The 22,647-nt window shown below is 43.8% G+C and overlaps 1 protein-coding gene across 3 annotated transcripts in view; it reads left to right on the top strand.

The window, feature by feature from the left end:
• Positions 1 to 21,043, top strand: part of CADM1 (cell adhesion molecule 1) — a 363,575-nt gene extending 342,532 nt beyond the window's left edge. For 2 of the 3 annotated variants that reach the window (XM_069555075.1, XM_069555072.1), the window contains 2 exons: positions 18,583 to 18,714; positions 20,738 to 21,043. In XM_069555075.1, the coding sequence (XP_069411176.1) occupies positions 18,583 to 18,714; positions 20,738 to 20,856 (251 nt within the window). In that variant the 3' untranslated portion in view covers positions 20,857 to 21,043. Of the gene's footprint in view, positions 1 to 6,165; positions 6,220 to 18,582; positions 18,715 to 20,737 lie in introns of all 3 variants that reach the window. The other variant, XM_069555071.1, reaches the window with a different exon arrangement.
• The last annotated feature ends 1,604 nt before the right edge of the window (positions 21,044 to 22,647 follow it).

Below are 22,647 nucleotides of genomic sequence, written 5' to 3'. Positions count from 1 at the left end.
TAAAACTTCCACTTTCCAAGGTAATGCCCCATAGTGCCTGCTACATCTTAGGCATCGCACTCCATTAAGCTTGGTTATTTGTAGGTTTCATCATTAATTGAGCACTTCCTGACTTTTATTGATTATTCTCAGAGCTTTAAGGCTATTTTAATGTAGTTCAAGAGATTTTATTCTATTCTTTTTAGGATGCTTTAAGTTCTGAGCTTTCAATGATTAACTCCAGGGTCAAATGTAACCATAAGATTCCTGATTTCTGTGAGTTCTTTTGAAGAAACATTGATCATTTATCTCCTAAGACTCCAGAGTTCTGTTTTCTAGGTCCCTTTAATAAAATTAGTGTACTTATATGACTCTAATAGTTTTAGGTCTTAGAGTTGGGTGGGATAATCAAGGTAAAAGTATGTCCCTTGACCTGAAAAATGAGAAATTAACTTTGGGGCCAGTCCTGATTTTAGGATACTAATAGGATCAAAAAAAGATCACCTTCACTTTCTCTTTCTCCATATGATCATATATTTCTCTGTGGAGAAAGAGAAAGTGAAGGTGTTCTCTTTTGAGGGTATAGTAAAGAGACACTTGGAACAGAACTCACATTCCTGTGACAGGAAACAAGAGATGCCTGTGTACCATGAGAAGCAAGCACTTTCTTACTAGTTCAGGGATAGTGTTCAGGCCCACAGTATCTCAGGTAGGATGCTGTTGACCAGCAGTGCATGAGAAGTATACCTTGAGCCAAGAAATTCGGGGAGGAAAAAAGGAAGTAAGAATAATATGTGTGTATATGTATCTATATATATGTACATATATGATTCCTTAACAGCAAGAGGAGAGACGTGATAATCCAGGTTGATTCCTATAAAATGCATTTATAAATATATGCCCCAACCTATCTAAAACCCTCATAGCATCCTCACAAAGGGATCCTACCACTTTTAAACAGCATACTCTCCAGCCCACAGCAAAAAGCTTAAATGAAAGCCAAAGTAATATCTAGAATTTGACTTGACAGAGGGGGAGAGAAGTCTTCCAGGTCAGTTGCCAGGATAGAAAAGGTAATAGAATGTGATGGAAGTTACAAAGCAGGGGACCAGATTTCCAAGGAGATGAGGATATAGAACTGATTTTATTGAAGTGATTTATCAGTAAACCCATGTGACTTAAGATTCACTCGAGACTTATCTTGAGGTGTTCATGTTGGGGATCTGGGCCTAGAAAAATGTGATTTGATAACTTGGCAACTTAAATGACAAGACATACTAGATCAGCCAGTTGTGGCCATTGTACTGGTCCTAAAGTATTCATAGTGGATTTCCTTCCATATTTCTCCTTTCTAAAAAGGAAAAAAAAAAATTTTTTTACAAAATGCTTTCCCTTTGAAGACTCATTAAAATGTTTTATTCAAGCTTGTGTTGCTAGAGTATGTATGAAGTATATCAGTTGTTGATGTATGTTGACCTTTTGTTCTTACCAATATCTGATTGAAATAAGCATGTATTGGAAGGTTAGAAGTGCATGGGCATGATTCAAAAGCAAATGGATTTTCTCCAAAAAGAAACCAAACAACAATCAGCCACAGTGTTTCTTTAAGGATCTAATTGATAGTAAAGATAAATGTGAGTGTAAGAATGGGATTCCTAGACTAGGGTGACTGAAGGGATCTTCTTTGAAGAAGGATCTTGAGCATTTGTGTTTTTGGAGCTCATCCTTAAGGCCTGGACAGGAAGAATCCTGTGTCATGTGTGCATGTTGAGCAATGCCAAAAAAAAAAAAAAAACACTCTGCCAAATCCTGGCACCACATGGTCTGAAACTGACGGCAGAAATGCATGAGTGATGTGCGCACGGATGGTGTCGTCGTTCTCATGGCTCTTGATGTGTGGGTGTGTGTGATGGGCTTTGTTGTTTGCTCCCATGCGGGCGCGTCTCCGTAAGCGTCTTGTGCTGTGTTCTGTTTGTGCCCTGTGTGTCCCCTCTCGCTTCCCCACCCGCCTCCCTCCCGTGAGGTCTGGGTGATCGCATGCCCGTGGTCTGGAATAGTGCTTGTGCTTTTGCTGCACTGCAGTCGGCTGGCTTCCTCTGGGTGGGGTTCTCTCTCTGTCTTTCTCTCTCTCTACGCCCCTGCTGTTTTTGTTTTTTTTGTTTTTTTTGAAGGCTACCTGTCCTTTTGCTTTCCACCTCTTAATACATTAGAGGCTGATGGGCTCATGATTTATAACCCCAAATGACATAACTAGTTTTTAATTCAGTCTGCAAGTGTAGCAAGACTCACACCGGGAACCCCTCTGACATAATTGTTCATTTTCAGTTTTGGTTCCAAAACGCTGGCCCCGTGCTAGATCCACGCTCTTCTCCTAGACCACTGCCCTTAGGTAACTACCCCACAAATCTCTCTTTCCCTGACTAATTTTATAAGTAGTGCAAGCCGTGATGGAAGCCTAAAATCACATGAAATTTCTTATCTTTCTGTTCAATTGTGGGGAAATTCTGAAGCCCATTTTAAGGAGCAGTAGCCAGCAGTGCGCATTATTACAACCTCTATGTCCACCACCTGTGTATGCACCCCTCTGCACACCTCTCTGTTCGAGTGCACAACAGTGGCATTCGAAGGCTGTCATTCAGTCAAGGGACTCTGCAGACATGTGTGTTCTACTCAAGAACCAAGCTAAAGAGGTTTACGAATGGCTGCAGGACCTGAAGATTGCGTTTCAGCCTTGCTATGCAGTTTGCAAACAATATGCTACTGTTTAACGGCGTGAACCAAATTTCTGCTAATGGGATGAAGGGGAAAACTCTCCAGAAAAGCTGACAAAGCAGGAAGAACAGGATGACTGACTGAGCTTTTAGAATAAAACAACCAGGGGCGTCTGAACTCTTAATGGCTGGTGATGGAAGTAACAGATTCCGTAATATGGCCAAGTGATCAGATGTGTGCTGCTTAGGTAAGAGAGAGACCATCGCCTACTTTTTCATAATGGGAATAATACTAGGGCCAGTGGGAAGTTGTTTGTTTCCTAGAGATTTTATTTGATCATTCTGTTTTGGAAGTTTCAGGAAAAAAAGGGGGAACCCTGATGAACTCAACCCCAAACATTCAGATTTTACTTGACCTTGAATTTATTTAAATATCTCTAGGATTTCTTGCTGTTTCTAATTTTTGAAGTTTTCCTTAACCTGGTTTAAAATTGCCATGCCATTCATAGCATTTTTAGAAGCCAGTGAGTTCTGCTGGAAAGGAGGAGTAACTATCCCAACAGCAGAAGCAGTGTCTGCAGAAAAGCACGGGATAGGCAGCCCATAATCGCATCACGAAGGAGTGAGATTCCTGTCTGTGGAAGAGATGATTCTCGTGTATCAAATCATCATGTTTGCACCTCAGGATTTTATTAATTGCTCAAAAGAAAATTCCATGTGGACCAAAAGTAAACTTTCATTTGTTTAACGAAGTTTAGAAAATGTGTTGAATATATTTTAATTGAAGTGAGGAGGAAAGGCTTCAACAAGTGATAAGTAAGAGCAAAACTCAGAAGTAATTTCCCACTTTTTGTTAAATGGCGGAGTTTCCTTTTGAAGACTATTCTCTGCCTCATAAAATGCATCTTTGTCTTTTTCTTTGAGAAAATGAGAGCTGTATAATTTTTATCATGAAAGAAAACTACCTAAGCCAAAGCAATTTTAGGAGGTAAATTTTGCTTGTCTTTACTTGTACACTCAGTGCTTCAGTAAACTCTTCCTAATTATATTTATTCTGAAATTAGCCAGCTATGGAGGAGCACTATAGATTCATAAAATGAGCAATAGTTGTGCAAAAATAAATTTAACACCAGTAACCTAAATGGCTTCCCACTTTCAGATGTAATATGAGCAGTAGATTCCAGATGATTTGGTATATTTTAAAGTTTATGCCATTAAAAATGACAGTTTCATCTTTAATGAGGTGTGTATAAACTGTCTGTCACTTTTTAATGGGAAACTTTGCATATCAATGATATTTCATAAACATATTTGTCTTTATTTTGTAAAATTAGCTTTCTAATGCCCTCCCCAGGGAAACAAGCCTTCAGCAGTAAAGCTGCCTGCTTGAAACATCCTCATCTAATATGGTTCAGTGGGTGCCAAGCACGTATGTAGAATGCTTTGATATTCATTGGGCCACGTAAAAGAGAGGGATTAGCCTCCTGAGAACTGCAAATTCATAATTAACTACAAAGAAGTTCTTTATGTTGCCCATTTATAACAATTATTCAAATAATTGTGTTCATCAGTCTTTATACAATGAATAAAGCCAATTAGAAATGGGAACACTTTCAACCAATCAGATTTCAGAACCAGTGCATAACATCCCTACTCAGTTGCCTCTGTAATTTATCCCATTACTCATTGCTTTACCATGGTTGCCTAAATCCATAGTTTGGGAACATCTATGAATTTTGAATCCTCCCATGTTTAATTGGCACATGTCCTTGAATATTGGCACCCAAGGGTCATGATGGAAATTCTTCAAGAGCTCATATGACTCTTTCACAGCACCAACCTAACTATCAATATTCATTTGACTTCTTTATAAAGGGGCTTCCCTGGTAGCTCAGTTGGTAAAGAATCAGCCTGCATGCAGTAGACCCTGGTTTGATTCCTGGGTCTGGAAGATCTGCTGGAGAAGGGATAGGCTACCCACTCCAGTATTCTTGGGCTTCCCTTGTGGCTCAGCTGGTAAAGAGTCCGCCTGCATGCAGTCGACCCTGGTTCGATCCCTGGATTGGGAAGATCCCCTGGAGAAGGGAACAGCTACCCACTCCAGAATTCGGCCTGGAGAATTGCATGGACTATATAGTCCATGGGGTCGCAAAGAGTCAGACATGACTGAGCTATCAATATTCATTTGGTTTCTTTATAAAACAACTTACAAAATCCAAGCTTTTACTGTCCATTTCTACATAAGTGTTTCTGTTGATTTGGGACCTTTTGAATCATGTGATCAGTTTGACATTGCTTATTTCCGGAGCATTTGTTTTAGTTGCTATTATGCTCTCTCTGGCAGTTCACTGAGCATTACTCCCAAATCACTAATTCAGCAAATACTTACTGAGTATATTTTGTGCTTGACCATAAGAGAAGAGAAAGGTGGGGGGAAAAAAAAGCACGCCCCTCATTCCATTTTCACAGGTCCACAGGTATCTTCAAAAGTGACAAACCTCATCGGAGAAATATTAGCCAATTATTGTGCAGACAAGGGAACCTGGAGCAGGCCTGCTCAAACCAGACACAACTTTGAGATAAACAGGGAGAAACAAGTAAAGGCCCCCTTGATTGCCTAATATTTTGTGGTGCTTTTAACTTCATTAAAGGGAGTAGCCTGCAAATACAACAAGAGAAAAGGGAGGCCGTCTACTCGCTAAGCCCCCCATGGTTTATCTGTTTCCACCTTCACCTCTTTCCCTTCCAAACACAGCTAGCTGAGAGCCGTCCCAGCTGGCCAACATTGGTGCTAACTCAGATATAGGCATTTCAGGCTCCAGTTGATTATCTCCTGACCTAACTGCTTTTTCAGCTTTGAGGGTTTCTTTTTTTCAGGAATACCACTGGCTTTTTAAATTCTCTTTTTGAAAAATATTTTGCAAATCAGATTTTCTGATGAAAGCATAACCTGCAATCTGCAGTTAGCAGATGCCGCACCATTTTGAAATAAATGATCCAAGATCATCATCAACTGATAATGAACTGTGTTTGTCAGTCTTGGCCAGGAATTTCAATTTATAGTAAAATGCGAACTAAAACTTACATACATCAGTATGTAACATCTAAATATATTTGTATTTAAGAGCTCTATCAGAGCATCGACAGCGAACAATCAGGCTTTATTTTTTTTCTTTCTGCATGCTGTTATGAATGAGTGATTTGAAACATTCACCTTCATGTTTCATGTGCTTTGAAAGTGGAGACCGAGGAATCTTTCTGCCTTGATTGTGTGTCCATAACAAAATGAAATGATTGGAGAAATGTACTTATGGATTAATACATTTAAGCTCTCCAAAAAAGAGAGAGAGATGGCAAGAGATTTGGCTCATGTTTTTTTTTTTTTTAATTTTAAGAAATTCATCCTCAGTTTTTAAGTGTTTTGTTTATGTCCCTTGAGGAATGAAAAGAAAAACGATTTGTTTTTACTTGTAAGGCCTTACTCAGTTGCCCAATTCCGCAGAAGAACTGGACAGTGAGGACCTCTCAGGTAAGGGCTAGTTATTAGGTAAAAGGCTCTGCAGTGTCCAACCTGTGGGCCCTCCGTCCGCTTCCACAACATGGCCATTTGGATCACTGAGCAGTTAATTCAAAACTGTGGGTTTTGAGACTAAAGAAAGAACAGAATTTTATTAACACTTTCTTCCTCCCCACCCACCTCTCTTCCCTGTGTATTTCTCTGATTGTATATGGCATGTATATTTCAGATTGGGGCTGACTCTGTAAAGGGGTAGAGGTCAAATCGTCTTTGGGATTGTGCTAAAGCCACTCTGTTCAGTGGCTTAAAATAATTTTTATGTTCTAAGTATATAATGGTTCATGAAAATTTGTTGCATTTCAAAGCTTTTTAAGGATGTTGGATTATGAGACAAGATCTTTATTTTTAAAAAAAGTTCATATTGATCATCCCCTTTTGTGGAATATACTAGAAAAGCCAGGTCATAGTTCATCTTAGGAGGGGGCAGGGAGGGGAAGAGAGGAAGGGAGGGGGTAATTGTTTTGTCACACACCATGATGTAAACTAATTATCCACCTCAGACCTTTTTCACAGCACACTGAGCTCTTGCAAAAGTAGGTTTCATGCTTGATTCCAGGATTTAGGTGTTACTAATCCAGAAGAAGAAGCATATCCTAAAAAGGAGGGGAAGGAGATTTAAAATGGTCAGAGCTAAACAATTATATGATCTCCCATGATGTCCTGGTACTTCACTGCCAACCAGCTATAGCTTCTGAAACATTTTGATCAGTTGCTTAATAAGTCAATAAGGAAGGGCCCTTCCTCATTAGGAGAAACCAAGGCATAGGACCGTAGATGCTGACTCCAGCCATTTGGAAACAAGGGTTCCAGGTTGCCCTTCTTGGAGAGATTTCACTGCAGCTCCCTGGAATAGTTGGTTGTTGAGGTGTGGCTTTAACTATAGGTCTTACTTATCCAGTGAGAGAATGAGATAGTACCACTGTCTTGCACAGTCCGTAGATACATTGCCTCCTCTGTGCTGCTGGCAAGCCTCAAGGATGCCTTTATTTTTCTGCTATGTAGCATGTCCCAGTTTGAACTTGAACTGTTGGATTCTCTTGCAGAGTGGAAGCTCCAGGAGGCCATATTGGTTTCGTTCACTGCTGTACACCTGTTGTGTTGTAAGCTCTCAACTGATGCTTGTTGGGTGAATAAATGAATTCCAAATCCCAAGGAATTTAGATAGATAAATAGAAGATTAGAAAGATAGCTGGCCATCAGTGCAGTGTTTTATTTTTGCCTCCCGTTTGTGATGGATTTAGAAAAGTTGCAAAAACATTAGCCTGATCTTTGTTTTGAAGTGAGAGTAGATGAGTCCTCTCCCTGCTTAGAATATCGTGCTGAGTGTAAGTAGTCCACTCATTTCTGACCCTGACCCTAAGTAAAACAGCCCTGTGACACAGTGGCAACTGGGTCGTCTCAGGGATCCTAAGAAGGGACTGAGTTCTCCTTGGCCCTGATCCTTCTGGCATATCAGCCAGACAAGGATCACTCAGATACACAGAAGTCATTTTTCTCCTTAGGAAAATGGGACTAAAGCAGCCATTACCCCTTCCTCCAGCATCATCAATTAAAGACTACTCTGGGTCTCTCAGCTCTGCACCAAGTCAGATGCAGCCTTGCCGCAGCTCTATCAATCACCCTTGAGTCGGGAGCAATAAACCAACAACTGTTTGTGTTCATAATAATTCGGTCAAATTAATAATTACGTTGTTCCCCCCTCCCCATCCAGGAACACTGCAGTCACACATTGCACGGAAGCCATAAGTCAAGTAGAACCCTGATGATCCATCAGGCAGGGGCTGGGCTGCCTTTGCATCTGGTTTGATGAACTAATCAAAAACTGATTAGCACCTTTGTTCAAGGGGGATGCTGATTAATCAATTACTATTGATTGTGAGCATGGCTTCACTCGGCAGCAAAGAGACGTCTGAAGGGAAAAAAAAAAAACACCCAATAAAAATTGAGCAGCTGTCATAGTGTTTAAATTTATTAAAACAAAATACATTATTTTTTATGAAGCTGTCTTGAAATGGGTCACTGAAGGGGAGCATATTGATTGAGAAAGGATGAACTTCTCAAATTTCTGTAGCCTGGAGACTGAATTCAATTATAAGACAAGACAAACAGGTTAACACCCGTCTTAAACAGTCCATCAATAAATTAGAGGAGGTGTTGCACATTTAATGCTAAACTGTGGTAATGAATAATATTACCATCCATTGCCTGCTCCATCTGGGTAGAAATTTCGTTCTTTCCTTGTTATGGATAAATGTTATATCCTGCTTTTTCCTTCAGAATAATGCTGGTCTGTCTTCTGCTCGCCCCCTGTTCCCCTCCTCCCCCATTCACCACTGCCACCTCAGTTAATGACAATTTCATAAGCACCATATGGTGCCCCAGCCTCACCCAGCAAAGCAAGTTGCCCAGCTGATCCTCCTCTTTAATCTGCATTAAAAAATTATACTTGTGTGTAGTTCAGTGATTTAATTGTTGGTGGGCCTGGGGAGCTTCTCCAGGTCTACTTTGAACCCTTTCATTGACTTTTTGGGTGTTAACTTTATTGATGATGGATCCACAAGAGTTTTCAATTGTTTTATCAATTACATCTGCTGTTTCCTTGTGACAGCTGGTGGTTATTGCCACCCATGTGGAATAGAATGGCTTCAAGCCTATTTATCTTTCTATTTTATTTTAAAACTTTTTTAAAAATGTCTCCAACTGCCTTGCTCCCTTTAGCGATGGAAGGGCCTTTGGGAACTGTTTAGTGGAGTACTGTGGTAAATATACAGTGTGCCAGAGAATAGCCCTCCAGCACAATCAGAGCAATCCATCAGGCTTCTGCTTTTGAAGCAAAGGCACCAACAAGAAATTTCAGAGCTCTCATGCTTCCCAAAGACATGTTTTCAGTTCCGGTCCTAATATAAGAAAGTGATCTGGAAGAAAAAACTTCTCCCTCACAATCCATAGGAAAGTGTGGATGGAAGGCAAATTCTAAGTAGCCTTGATAATTCATGTTAGTTGTTAAGGAAGGATCTAGGTGAGCTAGCTGTAGTCCCTTAAATGGATTACAGAGAAAACACGGGTTTAAAATATGGTCTCGGTTTAGTTAATGGGGCTTCCCTGGTGACTCAGATGGAAAGAATCCACCTGCAGTGCAGGAAACCTGGGTTTGATCCCTGGGTCGGGAAGATTCCCTGAGGAAGGAAACAGCAACCCACTCCAGTATTTTTGGCCAGAGAACTCCACAGACAGAAGAGCCTGGCAGGCTACAGTCCGTGGGGTCGCAAGGAGCTGGACAGAATTGAGCAACTAACACTTCATTTAATGGAAGCCCTGAAAGGCCTTCAGATCCAGATTGTCAGTTCCGAGGTGGAATATACGACCATGTGTCTGGTGGGTGTCCTCGAAGTCTGACTTAACTTGCTTAAAATATGTGTAAGGAACTGTCAGTAGACCTAGTATTTGGGGGAACTCTTTCCTTACTGGCTCCCACATAAAGTATGGCCTAGATTTGGCAAACAGGCAATTGCAGTTGTTGTTGTTGTTGTTAGACTAGTAATAATAATGATGATAAAGAAAAACATCAAAACTCAGCTGGACTATGTAGACAAATTTAAGATATGGCCCCTGAATTGCAAGTGAGGTCTTCTTTAGCTTGTATTTGTATAGTGCTTGAGCACTTAGAGAGCTCATGCGCACACGTAATCCCAGTGATCCGCATTCGCTCAGCAGTTGTTTGAGCTCCTGTGTGCTGGGCCCTGATCTGGGCACCAGGGATGCAGCAATGAACAAAACCAACCAAGGGCTGGAGCTGCCCCAGATTTCACACGCCAGGACCCTGCCCTCATACAGGTACATGCTTGTCCGGGAGACAGGCTCAAAGCACAATGAAATTTTAGGCTACTGCTGTGAGAAAAATACACCTGGGTAAAATGAAAGCGAATAACTTTACTGGGAAGAGGTGGAGGGTACAAATGCGCACCAGGGGAGGCCAGTGAGACAGGAAGACCAAGAGACGAGCGTGAGCCAGCATGGGAGGCTTGTCCTGAAAATCCTGTGAGATCATTGAGGAAGGGCTGTTTACAAATCAAGACGCTGGGGCTCCTGAGGTTAAATGATTTACTCAAGAGACAGAATCAGAATTTAAACATAGAATTACCTGCCTTTTTAGGGTACAGAGACTTTGGTTTAAAAAAGTGACTTCCCCTGTGAAATCCACACTTCCCTTTGTTCTGGGATCTTGAGAATCCTTTCCTCTTGGACCCTTTTTGATTCAGTCTGTGCTTGGAAAGAAAGAGGCAGGGAAAGTTGGTTTCTCCAGAGCCCATCAGGCATATTGCTGACCACCAGGAAAGATCTCTTCCAGCATTGAATCAAGCTCTTTCCCATCCAGTGGCAACCTTAAACTCTGCTAAGCTGCTTTCAGTACCGTTATCCCGTTGATCTCCTAAACTGTGGGATGATTTCCCCCTGAGCCGGTCCTAAATGCCATGGGAAGGTGTTGGGTTGCAGAGGATTAAAACATGTAGATCCCCTTATTTCAAAATTCCATTTAATACAAGGCAGTAGACGGACAAATCATACTGGGTCCATGCCAGCTTGGCCATGACTTTGCCACAACATGAGTTTGAATTTCATGATGTTGCTGATCTTCCCATAATCCAACATGCTACTGTTTCCCCCATGGGGAGGAAGGAGACCATCAAATAGGAACTTTTCCTTCCAAATTGATAAGTTGGTGGGCTCCAACACAAAATGTGAATTCCAGTTCTACAGGTTGGACACTGCTTTGGGGTGACTTCACCATATTCATTAATCCATCCTCACACCCCCAAATGCCGGAGGTCCACTGACGCATCTTTCTCCAGAGAGAGATTCGAGTGGGAAATGTATGTTTGGAAATACTTCACAAATCTGCCTTCTTTATCAGATGTCTGCTCCTTTAAGGGAAACTCCAGTCTCATCGTCAGTGCCTTCCTGTTGCTTAAAATGGAAAGGGCAAGCACACTTCTAAGTCCTCATCACTAGATGAGGAGAGAGGACTCGGGAGTGTGCCTTGTGGTCTCTCTGGTGATGCTTAATGCCTTGGGAGCGTTTGCATCCTGTTGCATCAAGTCATTTCCACTGTTGGTTAAATTAACAAAATCAAGTCACTTGAGAAGGGGGAGAAATCAGCATTTGAAAATAAAAAAAAATCTTGTTCTCATGCTTAGCTGACAACAAGAGCTTAATATCCTGATGCTTAAATGGTACCCCTGAGTTACGACTTGGACAGGGTGACCTTTGGCAGGCCCACAGCCTTGACCACCACCCCGGACCACCAGTCACGCTGTGTGCCGTTCTGCATAAATGGAAAGAAGGGGCTTGGTGATTTCACCTCAGCAAATGTCTCTGGGGCATCTTAGCCTCTGAGAACAGCACTAAGTGTGCAGTACAACCCTTACTCCATAAGCGCTATAAGTATTTGCCTGGAATAGTGATTAGAACTGGAATAAAGCCCGCCTTGGGCTTTATGACAGTGGATTTCAAGTTGACAGACACCTGTTGAGTGCCTATGACATGCCAAGTCCCAGCCCAGAGAGCCCCCTTCATATTCGGCAACACACGGCTCCTCAAAACAGTCCTCTGAATTGTATGTCTCTGCTCAGTGGCTGAGAGTGGCTCATTGACCTGCCTGAAGTCACACAGAAAAGCAGTGAAGCCCAGCTTCCAGCTTCTAGCCTGGGCTAGAAGGCTGTGGCCAAGTCCAGTGCACTTTCCAGCAGGCCACACAGGAGGTGAGCTCCTGCCTCTTCTGGCATCTGCTGTTCAGAGAAGAGGAAAAATAGACAGTAACTGCCTAAGAGCATGGGTCCTGATCATTGTACAACCAGAGCCCGTGAGCAGTACTTCCGATGTCAGTGATGCCTCCGGAGCTCTGGGCGGCAGGATGATGGTGATGATGACGACTGCAGTTTTTCTTTAAGTAGCTTAACATAGTTCTTTTGAAACGTTAGCATAGCTGGAGTTAACGTTGCTAGAATGAGATGCAGCCAAGGGATAGTCTTAGATGCCTGGGATGCTTGTATGAGAACCTTCGTGATTTTCTTGCCTTACATTTATTCCTTCCCTTCCACTCTCTCAGAAGACAGAAAAGAAAGGTTATGCTGCATGGAGGCCGGTGTGCTCCAATATGTATTAACATCTTAATGGGAAAGCTGTGCATGTACTGTATACATTTACTACTCTCTGACAAGAGGGAATTAAATGTCAGAAGGATTTGTAGCATCTATAATTGAATTGGTGCTGAGAAAAGCAAATCTTAAAGAAGAATAACATATTAGGATTAGCAAATAATGTGGCATTTTGTCAGCGCATGCCATTCCGTTTGTTCCCCTTCAGTAATAAAGTTGTGCTTTTTAAAATGCACACTTATTTTTGTTGTCGTGATGGGAGCTACAATAGGTGATGAGAATGAGAAGCTGCGGTTCTCAGATGGTGCCAGGTTTGGGGACTGGTTTTATCTTTGAGGTCAGATTCTGGTTTCGTCCCGGATATGAAAAATCTACTTGTCAAGCTGTTTCTTTCTTTCTGGTAAGAAGTAGCAAATGACGTCATAGTCATTAAGCATCCTCTGAAATCTAGTAATCCCTGTAGCTCTAGGAAGCAGGGGGCAGCATTTCCGCTATGAACACTGCTTCTCGAAGTTTCTAATTAAACTCACTTGTCCAGTCAGACCTCAGGCCAGGAAAAAAGCATAGAATGAAAGCAAGTGACAGACAGAACTGTTGTGAAAAGTCAACAGTTTCACTTTTCCCAAAGGTCAACAGGCAGTTCATAGAGAAGTGGCAGAAGGTAGTCCAATAAATACAGGCAGGAAGCCCCGTCTCCTTAGGACCTCCCCCATGTCTTTGGAATTAATTTTAAAGAAGAGACCTCAGGTAGTTTATAACCTTTGTTAAAAAGTAGTATGTGCATTTAAGGGGAGTGTCTAGCTCTCCCTAAGTTTTTGAGTATGCCTTCTAGCCCAGGCCCAGGGAGGGTTGAAATGTGAAGGAAGCCAAGGGAGGGTGGTCATCCCGTCCCCCTCCGTATGTTTGAACTGTATGGCTCTATCACACTTCAGCTCCTCCAGGGTGACAGTCTCAGTGTCCTGTCCGTGTGGCCTGGGCCGAAGGTCACCTGGCTGCAGCTGCAGTGGGCACTTGGCTCAGCGACCCCCCCTGCCAAGGTCCCCGTCTGCCAGGAGCTTGTCTAGGACATCCTGGTCATTCTGTGGCTATCCATGGATCTCTGCCTCTGGCAGCAGAGGCTTCTAGGCTTTTCACAGATCCATGATTAAGGCATTCACACAGCAGTTGATGTCAGGCGTCCCGTGCCAGGTGGTAAAGTAGCCATAGAAACCGGGATCTGTTAAAGCACCCTGTTTTAACACAGGCGGTGTGACTGCCAGAGCCCGGCGCTCAGGAGACCCTGGCAAGACATTTGAGGAATAAGAGCAAGTAGAGAAAGGGGAGGCCCCCGGAGGAAGAAGAAGGAGAACGAAGTTTCCTAGCAGTCACTTTTCTTGTCAGGCCCTAGGGAACGAGTGCCTTTAGAATCTACCCCCTGCACATTGCCCATGAGAAAAGGATCAAGCCAGGTCACCCGGCCCAAAGTAAAGAAGACTGAGCAGGTCAGGGCATCACTCTTGGGACAGCCTTTGAAATTTTTTGTCCTTGCAGTTTCTAAGATGCTAATGGGAACCCCGAGTAGTTGAAACTGTGACCCAAGCAGTGGTAGCCAACTTAGTATTCTGTAAGCTGCTCGCAAACCCTCACCTGGAGTCAAGTTGTCCCAGCTTTTGGCCCAAAGAAGAGCTAACTCACGAATATTAAACAATCCATGATTGATCTGTCCTTACAGAGTCTCACGTCACACTCAGAGCCTGCGGGGCCTGCAGCACGGGACGATGTGGGAAGGATTGTGCCCCATCTCTGAGTTGACACTTCCCAGCAGCTACATAGTGCCCCTGAAAATCTGGCTCACGGAAGGATGAGGCCTGAGTTACCTGAAGTCCCATGAGAAGTGATTGATGAGGAACTCTCAGCAGAAGTGAACCCTTAACACCCGTACTAAGTGAGAGGGACAATCGTGTCTCTTTAAGATAGGAAAACACTCCCTTCTAAACCAAGAGCTGTCCACTGCCTGAGGATCAGTGCTTTAATGCACTTTAATGCTTCACTAGTGCTTTAATGCCCACATACTTTTTTTAATAAGTAATTTTTTAATTTTTAATTGGAGGATAATTGCTCTACAGTGTTGTCTTGGTTTCCTGCCGTCTAACAATGTGAATCAGCCATAAATGTACATATATTTCCCTCCCTCTTGAGCCTCCCTCTCACCCACTCCCCACCCCTCTAGATCATCACAGCACCGGGTTGAGCTTCCTGTGCTATGGAGCAGTTTACCAGCAGCTAGCTATATTATACACTAGGTAATGTAGAAGCTAGGGCTTCCCTGGTGGCTCAGCGATCCACCTGCCAGTGCACGAGATATGCGCTCAGTCCCTGAGTCGGGAAGACCCCCTGGAGGAGGAAACAGTAACCCCCTCCAGGATTCTTGCCTGGGAAATCCCATGGACAGAGGAGCCTGACAGACTCCAGTCTACGGGGTCACAAAGAGTCAGACATGACTTAGCGACTAAACAACAACAGTGTAGAAGCTGAGGGCGGCTGTAGAATCTGTAAGTTGCCTTCTCTGCCTGATGCGAAAAGCGAGCCTGAAATCTGAAGAGGATGTTCCCCAGGGAAGTTGATGGGACTCTAGGGAAAGGCTCTGAACCCTGCCCGGAGCAGGATGTGTGGGTGATGGTGAAAGGCAGGGGCATTTCCACAGTTTTCTCTGTGAGGTAATTGCTCAAGGAACAGTTATGAGCAGGACAAGGAAGGTCACTTGGCCAGTGGACCTTGTGGGAACCAATGCTCCTATTGGTTGGCGACACTGTTCTGGGCTCCAGTTTGCACTCTAGTCCCGAAGTTTGGTTCCTGTCTGTATAGCATCCTGTGTAACTGCTTAGGGCTGTGAGCAAGGCACCAGCCCACAGCATCCAGGGGTAGGGAACCAGCCTTCACCTGGGCCCCCCACCCAAAAAGTGAAAGTCGCTCAGTCACGTTTGACTGTTTGCGATCCCATGAACTATAACCTGCCACGCTCCTCTGTCCATGGAATTCTCCAGGCCAGAATACTGGAGTGGGTAGCCTATCCCTTCTCCAGTGAATCTTCCTGACCCAGGAATGGAAGCAGGGTCTCCTGCATTGCAGGTAGATTCTTTACTAACGGAGCTACCACCTTGGACCAACCAACAACACTAGAAAAACTCCCCACTCAGTCCACACGTGGACACACAAAAAGGAATGAGACAAGTCTGGAGACAGCACCACTCTTCACAGAGGATGCCAGCCCACACCAGACGCTGGAGGACGGCCAGTACTGTATCAGGGCCCCCCGCAGTAAACCCCAGGGCAGGCCAGGGATGGAAAGAGGTGGGGCAGAGCTGCAGCCCACTCTGTTCCCTATACATTCAACACCACTTCCTTCTGTGTCCGTCCACAATAATTGAAGGCAGGAGAGATGTCTCAGTGATTAAGAGGTGGTAGTAAACTTCCTGATCAAAGTGAGTATCAGAATGTAGCTGGAGAGATTACCCTTATAAATAAGTATCTATAAAATATGTATGTCCCTGAGGATGGGAAAGATAACTAGAACCCAGGTATTTAATGTGGGCACAGGGCAAGGAGAAATGAGCCTCTTCAGCTCTGAGTTCCTGGAAAGCAAAGGTCAAATGAATGAGTTTTGGCTGGAGAAATTAATCCCGCAGATACATACCCTATGATGTTGGTGGATTGGTTTTCTCTTATCAGAGCTTCCCCCTCCTTCTTCATCTCTCCTCTCCCTCCCCACTTCTCTCTCTCTCTGGCTTTCTTCCCCTAGGTCTAGGATGGTCCTGCGCCTCGGCATGGAGGGGGCAGTCTTGGAACAGAGAGCACAAGAGTGCTTCCCCCAGGGGGTTACGTCTAGAATGGGCAGCTTCTCTCTGCTCCATCTTCCTGGGACTGGACCTCTTTTCACTTTTCACCTCTTGAACCCAGCTTTCCCCGCTGCTCAGTAACTGGAATCACTTTGTTTTTCTTACCCCATTCTAAGACACAGGGAGTTAGTTGAAAGAGCCTCGTCTTTCAATAGGTCTGAAGCTCATGGCCATTGGAGAGGAGTTAATTCTCATTCCCACAAGAGCCCCTATTTTGACAGCTCCCTAAGGGAAGCGCAGCTTTCTGGCTTATCCATGACTTTGGTCTCCCTGTGAGCAATTTTGAACCTGTGCAGCTGGGGTGAGAGTCTCTGGTGTGTAAAGCATTACCCTCCAGCAGATACCGCGTGTCATGGTGCATCCTCCTGGGAGCTCACCCCTTCAACAAGCCCTGTTGTCTTAAAAGAAGGAAAGAAAAAAAAGTTTCCGTAGCTGAGTTCTGCCTTGTTGAAATGACTTTCAAGACACGGAGGCTGCCGCTTCTGCAATAGGCAGCACTTTGGGATGCAAGGGGAGACTCCTCTCTGCCACATTTCAAGGCGAGCTTATTAGATGTGTGGCTGGAGGGGCCCGTGCGTCACGGAGCGGGCTAATTGGCTGCAGTGCACTCTGCCTCCAACCCATCTCCATTCTCCAATTAAACTCCCATCATCCTGTTGTCCTGGGCGACCCGCTGCTGCCTCTGATTCCATCCACATTTCTGTTTGGGTTTGGAGTGGGGATGCTTTTTTTTTCTTCGGTCGTCCTTCGAATGGTAACTTAATGAAACACTTTAAATACTCCATTTTTAAATTTAAACTCTTTTAATTAAAACACTTTTCATGGAACCCTCAGTCACGAGTTATTTCCCCACATCCTTCAGTACTTAATCTCAGAGCAGAATTGGAAATATCGATAGAAAGTATAAATCATGCCCTCCTGCTGAAAGCGTTGTATCAGGTTTCGGCTCAAAAGAGCACCATTACCTTTAGCTGTCACGGATCTGTACACTTGATCGATAAACTTCAAATATTATTAGAGGTGGAGGCTTCAGAGATTTGCTCTGTTCTTTGGAGAGAGACAGAGATAAATCTTTCTTAAAAATTGACTCGAATTTGCACTCTCCGTCTTCCTGGTGAAATGCATTTCTCTTAGGCGTCCAGCAACTGCTACGGGGACAGATTTATAGGCCATGTGCTTCTTGTACTGAAAGATTTAAATGGTAAATCCTTCACATATGACTTCACAAATCATGTAAAGTTAAAAGATTTTTACCATTTCTGTTGCTGCTGTGCTTAAATTGTAAGGTACAGCTAGTAAATCATTTTAATGGAGGTGTCGTACTTGACTCAATAAAAAAAAAAAGACAATGGTTTAGCTTCCACTCGAAAATGTTAATGTATTAATCAACGGGAGAATAATTGTTTTTTACTACATTATAAATCTCGGGTGCCATTAGAATTTCAGCAAGGGGTGATGTAGCCACATTCCTAAATTAAAATTGTTTACACTGCCATACATCCATTCTGCATCGCCATAGCTCATGCGGGGTTCGTTTTGGAGTTGCTCCCCAGCCAAACATGTCGTTCCTCAGTCGCAGGAAGACATCCCCAGGGAGTGATGCTTATAAAGGAAAATTAATTGCATCGTGGAGTGTTAAATAAATAAAAGAAAAATCGTCTGTGGCAATGGACAATTATTCCTTGCTGTCTTTTTTTGAAATAGGTTTTTAGGTTTTTAGACAGAGGCTTACTCCCTCATACATCCTAAATGTAGCAGGCATGTCACTTGTCTCTAGTCCCCTAATCCTTGTTTTATCTCTAGGCAGCTGGGGCTTTTGAGCTCCTTGCTTTTCCCATGCAAATGCTTAGTAGGTAATAAGTTGCGGGGCATCTCTAGAAAGATGCTCCAGCCGCCCTTCCACAGCTCCTGTAACTGCCTGAAGGTGCCTTTCTGAACTCCCTTAAATAGTTAGGTCAGCCTCCTGCATAGGATCTGCAACTGGTTGCAGAGAGGGTGAACGCCAAGACCAGGCCAGGACTGGACAGACTATTTCTTCCCTCTCTGCTCCCTAAGCGTGTTCACGCGTGTTAGCATCCGAAGCCGCTTAGAATGAAATTGCCTTGAGGGGAGAACAGGTCAATTCAGCACTGGACAGGTCCCCTCGGTGGCACTCGATCCATCTCGACTATCCTGACTCCTCCATTAAGAAAGAAGGTGACCTCTGATCCTGGAGGCAGCGTCTCCAGGGTTTCTGGTGTCTCCCAATAGACTCTACATCCCTATTCCTCTTCTGATCTCAACAGATTCTCGAGCAGGTGAAGAAGGCGCGATCAGGGCGGTGGATCACGCCGTGATTGGCGGCGTCGTGGCCGTGGTGGTGTTTGCCATGCTGTGTTTGCTCATCATTCTGGGGCGCTATTTTGCCAGACATAAAGGTAAGCCAGGGGGCCTCCTGCAAGCTTGGGCAGCCAGGAGGCCTCGTGTCACCATGACCCCTGCCTTTGTGGGACTTGGCAAGCTTGTCCTTGAATAGGCAGTTTGGTTTCTGGGGCCACACAGCCTCTTTGATTCTTGGAACTGGGAAAGAAAAAAACAAAAATCTTAGCAGCCGCTGATTAGGAAGGACTCTGAGAGTTGATGAGTAGCACTCCTTGATTTGGATTTTTCTCTAAATAAAAAGCTTTATAGGTTTGTTATTCTACAACCCATCATCGGGGAAAGAGTAACAAGTCTAAGGGGCTGATGTGTGAGGTGTGGCATGAACCCCAAAATGATAAACAGGGAAAAAGCACCCCCGTGACCTTCTGCTTTGCGGGAAACATGTGGGCTAGCCCTGTGCCCCAGCCCCCAACGCTGGATAAGCTGGTCACAGCGGCTGGAATACTTCCTTGGTTTGATGTGCCTTAAAAGCCACATAAATATGTATTTTTTAAATTATCAGTGCAATTGATTTAAATTGCCATTAATCATCACACTTATCAACCGTGCAGTCTGGATGGGCAATCATCTTTGCGAGCGCTCCTCCTCTCTACCCCACGCTGCTCTAAGCCTCTTCTCCCTCTCGGTAATTTATTCTTCCTTTTCTTTTTTGGCCCTGGTCTTTCTCGGGTATTTTTCTCAAGTGCTGTGCAGTGGGCTTCCAGGCCTTTCCTGTAGTATAAACTCGAGGTGCTGGGAGACTGCCGGATGGTAGACCTTGGGTTCAGGGTGGGTCCTCTGAGCACAGCAGTGGAGGTCCAAGGTGCTTGACAGTCACCTTTAGAATCCAAAGTGCCCATCTTGAGTGTAAAACAGTTCGTGGCCCTCCGTACTGGGGGCCCTTCTGTCCATGCCCATGCTCTCTATACACTCTGCCCACTCCCAAGAGGCAGTCTGTTTGGCAGAGAACTCCCAGCCTCTTGGTGTTAAGCTTGATAGAGCCAGGAAGGTCAGGTGAGAAAGCAGGGCTGAAGTCTGCCCAATACTGCGAGTTTCTGGGAGGAGGGTGTGCTCTGCAGAGGAAAGAGGGACATGGGAGGACCATCCGACTGCCTGCCTTCTCGGATTTGTCACTCTGAAAACGTGAAAGTTCAACAGCCTTTTCTTACTTAAGAATCTTTGCAAACACGATACCTAACGGGAGGAGGGTGATTATGGGCAGTGCCAGCTCTACCTATATTTCATACAGAGGTGCAACCCTTGTCTTTCTCCACGTAAACCGTTGGGACTTGCTGATAAAGAATGTCACCAACTCCGTGAATGTTCTGTCTATTGTCATTATAAAGTGGCTGTGCCAATTAGCAAATCCATGAATCTGGGTCCCAGCTAGAGTGACGTCAGAAGCAAGAATCACTTGTTTCTTAAGGCAGATCCCATGCCTTGCTTCCAGCTGATACATCAGATTATTTCTCGATCTGGAACCCCACTCTGCAATGGGCAGCAGAAGAAAAATCAAACCTACTTGTGCAGGTTCAAGCACATGCTCACTAATGGACAGGCGCCAGTGCTTCCTGAAGACAGGAGGCGAGGGTTCAGTAAACGATGTGAGATGACGGTAGAAAATCAGCAGGGCCCTAATTCATTTATTGGCTAATTGCTCTTCCTTGCTTTGGTCTTTAACCATGTACGTGCACATATCTGGCCATTGGTCCTGGGCGTTTACTGTCAGCAGCTCTCCAGCTTCCTGCATTTTTAGCTCCCACTCACGTCTTCTTCTGCTGACATCCTCTGGTCATAATCACGGCTCTAATGTCTCATTTGCTGAATTATATCGCAGCGGTTCAGTTGGAGTGGTGCCTTTGGAACCCCCGGATCCCCATTTGTCTCACCCACCTCGCTCTCTTCTTCCGATTGTTTTTTCCCCTCTGCTGCCTGCACACCACTTCGGCTGATGATGGCCATAAAGCAAGTTGCCATCTCTGTACCACTTTACACAGCGGCCATCAGACAGTCACGGTGCTTTACCCCTTCATCTTTCAGGTACATACTTCACTCATGAAGCCAAAGGAGCCGATGACGCAGCAGACGCAGACACAGCTATAATCAATGCAGAAGGAGGACAGAACAACTCTGAAGAAAAGAAAGAGTACTTCATCTAGATCAGCCCTTTTGTTTCAATGAGGTGTCCAACTGGCCCTATTTAGATGATAAAGAGACAGTGATATTGGAACTTGCGAGAAATTCGTGTGCTTTTTTATGAATGGGTGGAAAGGTGTGAGACTGGGAAGGCTTGGGATTTGCTGTGTAAAAAAAAAAAAATTGAAAAGAAATGTTCTTTGAAAAGTACGCTCTGCTGTTTGACACCTCTTTTTCTGATTGTTTGGTTTTTCAATTTTTATTTCTTCCTACCAAGTCAAACTTGGACGCTTGGATTTAGTTTGGATAGATTGCAGAAAATTCTGTGCCTTGTTTTTCATTTGTTGGTTGCGTTCCTTCTTTTCTTTTCCCTCCCTCCTTTGTGTGAATTTATTTTTCCCAAAAAATTTCTGGATTTTTTTTTTCCCCAAAAAAATCTCCCGTTTTGGAATTTGCCTGCTGGGATTCCTTAGAACCTTTTGACCCTCCTTATTTTGTTATTGTTGTTCCTTTCCTTTGTTTATTTTTGAAGCTTTCTGTTCAAAATTCAGTTTCATAAAAGGAGAACCAGCACAGTTTAGATTTCATAGTTCAGAATTTAGTGTATCCATAATGCATTCTTCTCTGTTGTCGTAAAGATTTGGGTGAACAAACCATGAGAACTCTTTGCTGCTGCCCATGTTTCGAATACTTTAGAGCAGTGAAGACTAGAAACTTAGACTGTGATCCAGAAACTGTTCTGTTTGCTGTGGAACTACATTACTGTACAGGGTTATCTGCAAGTGAGGTGTGTCATAATGAGATTGAAACTGTCTTTAATTCTGTATCTGTAGACGGCTCAGTATAGATAATACCCCATGCTGTCCAGAAAGGTTTGGGGCAGAAAGGGCTCCTCCTTTTTCAGTGCCCTAAACAGACCTGACAGGTGAGGTCTGTTCCTTTTATATAAGTGGACAAATTTGAGTTGCCACAGGAGGGGAAGTAGGGAGGGGGGAAAGATAGTTCTGCTCTGGTTATTTCTGTTCCAAATGATTCCATCCACCTTTCCCAATCGGCCTTACTTCTCACTAATTTGTAGGAAAAAGCAAGCCCATGTGGTGTGTGAATGACTGAATGAGACAGGTTTTTTATTTTTTTCTTTTTCTTTTTTTTTTTTTCCTTTGTGCTTAGTTAGGAAGGCAGTGGGATGTGGCCTGCATGTACTGTATATTACAGATATTTGTCATGCTGGGATTTCCAACTCGAATCCGTGTGAAACTTTCATTCCTTACGATTTGGCTTGACAAAGGCAGGAGGTACAAAAGAAGGGTCCGTATTGTTCTCAGACCGGCCCGCCGTCCATCTCAGTTCTCGAAAGGTCAGAGCAGAGGTGGAAAAACAGCATGTAGGGGTTTTTCAGTTACTTAATCAAAACTCGGATGTGAGTGTTTTTATCTTTTTACCTTTCATACACTAGCCTTGGCCTCTTTCCTCAGCCTTAAGAACCATCTGCCAAAAAATTACTGATCCTCGCATGATGGCAGCCATAGTGCATACCTACTAAAATAAGTTACCTTGAACATATCTTAGATGGGGAGCCTTGGGAAAAGGAAGCGGAGTCCAGTTACCATTGACATTTTTTTAAAGAAATGGGATTTTCATTGAAACGTCTAGGAAATCTAGAAGTAGTCCTAACGGACGAAAACTAACTCTTACCATATGCTTTGGTAAGGCTCCAGACTCCAGAATACAGTCCCTATGGAAAGATGGCATCAAAAAAAAAAAAAAAAAAAAGATAGATCTATATATATATAAATATATATTATATAACATTT

This window comes from Ovis canadensis, chromosome 15 (genome assembly GCF_042477335.2).
Source record: "Ovis canadensis isolate MfBH-ARS-UI-01 breed Bighorn chromosome 15, ARS-UI_OviCan_v2, whole genome shotgun sequence".
NCBI lineage: Eukaryota > Metazoa > Chordata > Mammalia > Artiodactyla > Bovidae > Ovis > Ovis canadensis.
This window is presented reverse-complemented; position numbering and strand designations above follow the sequence as displayed.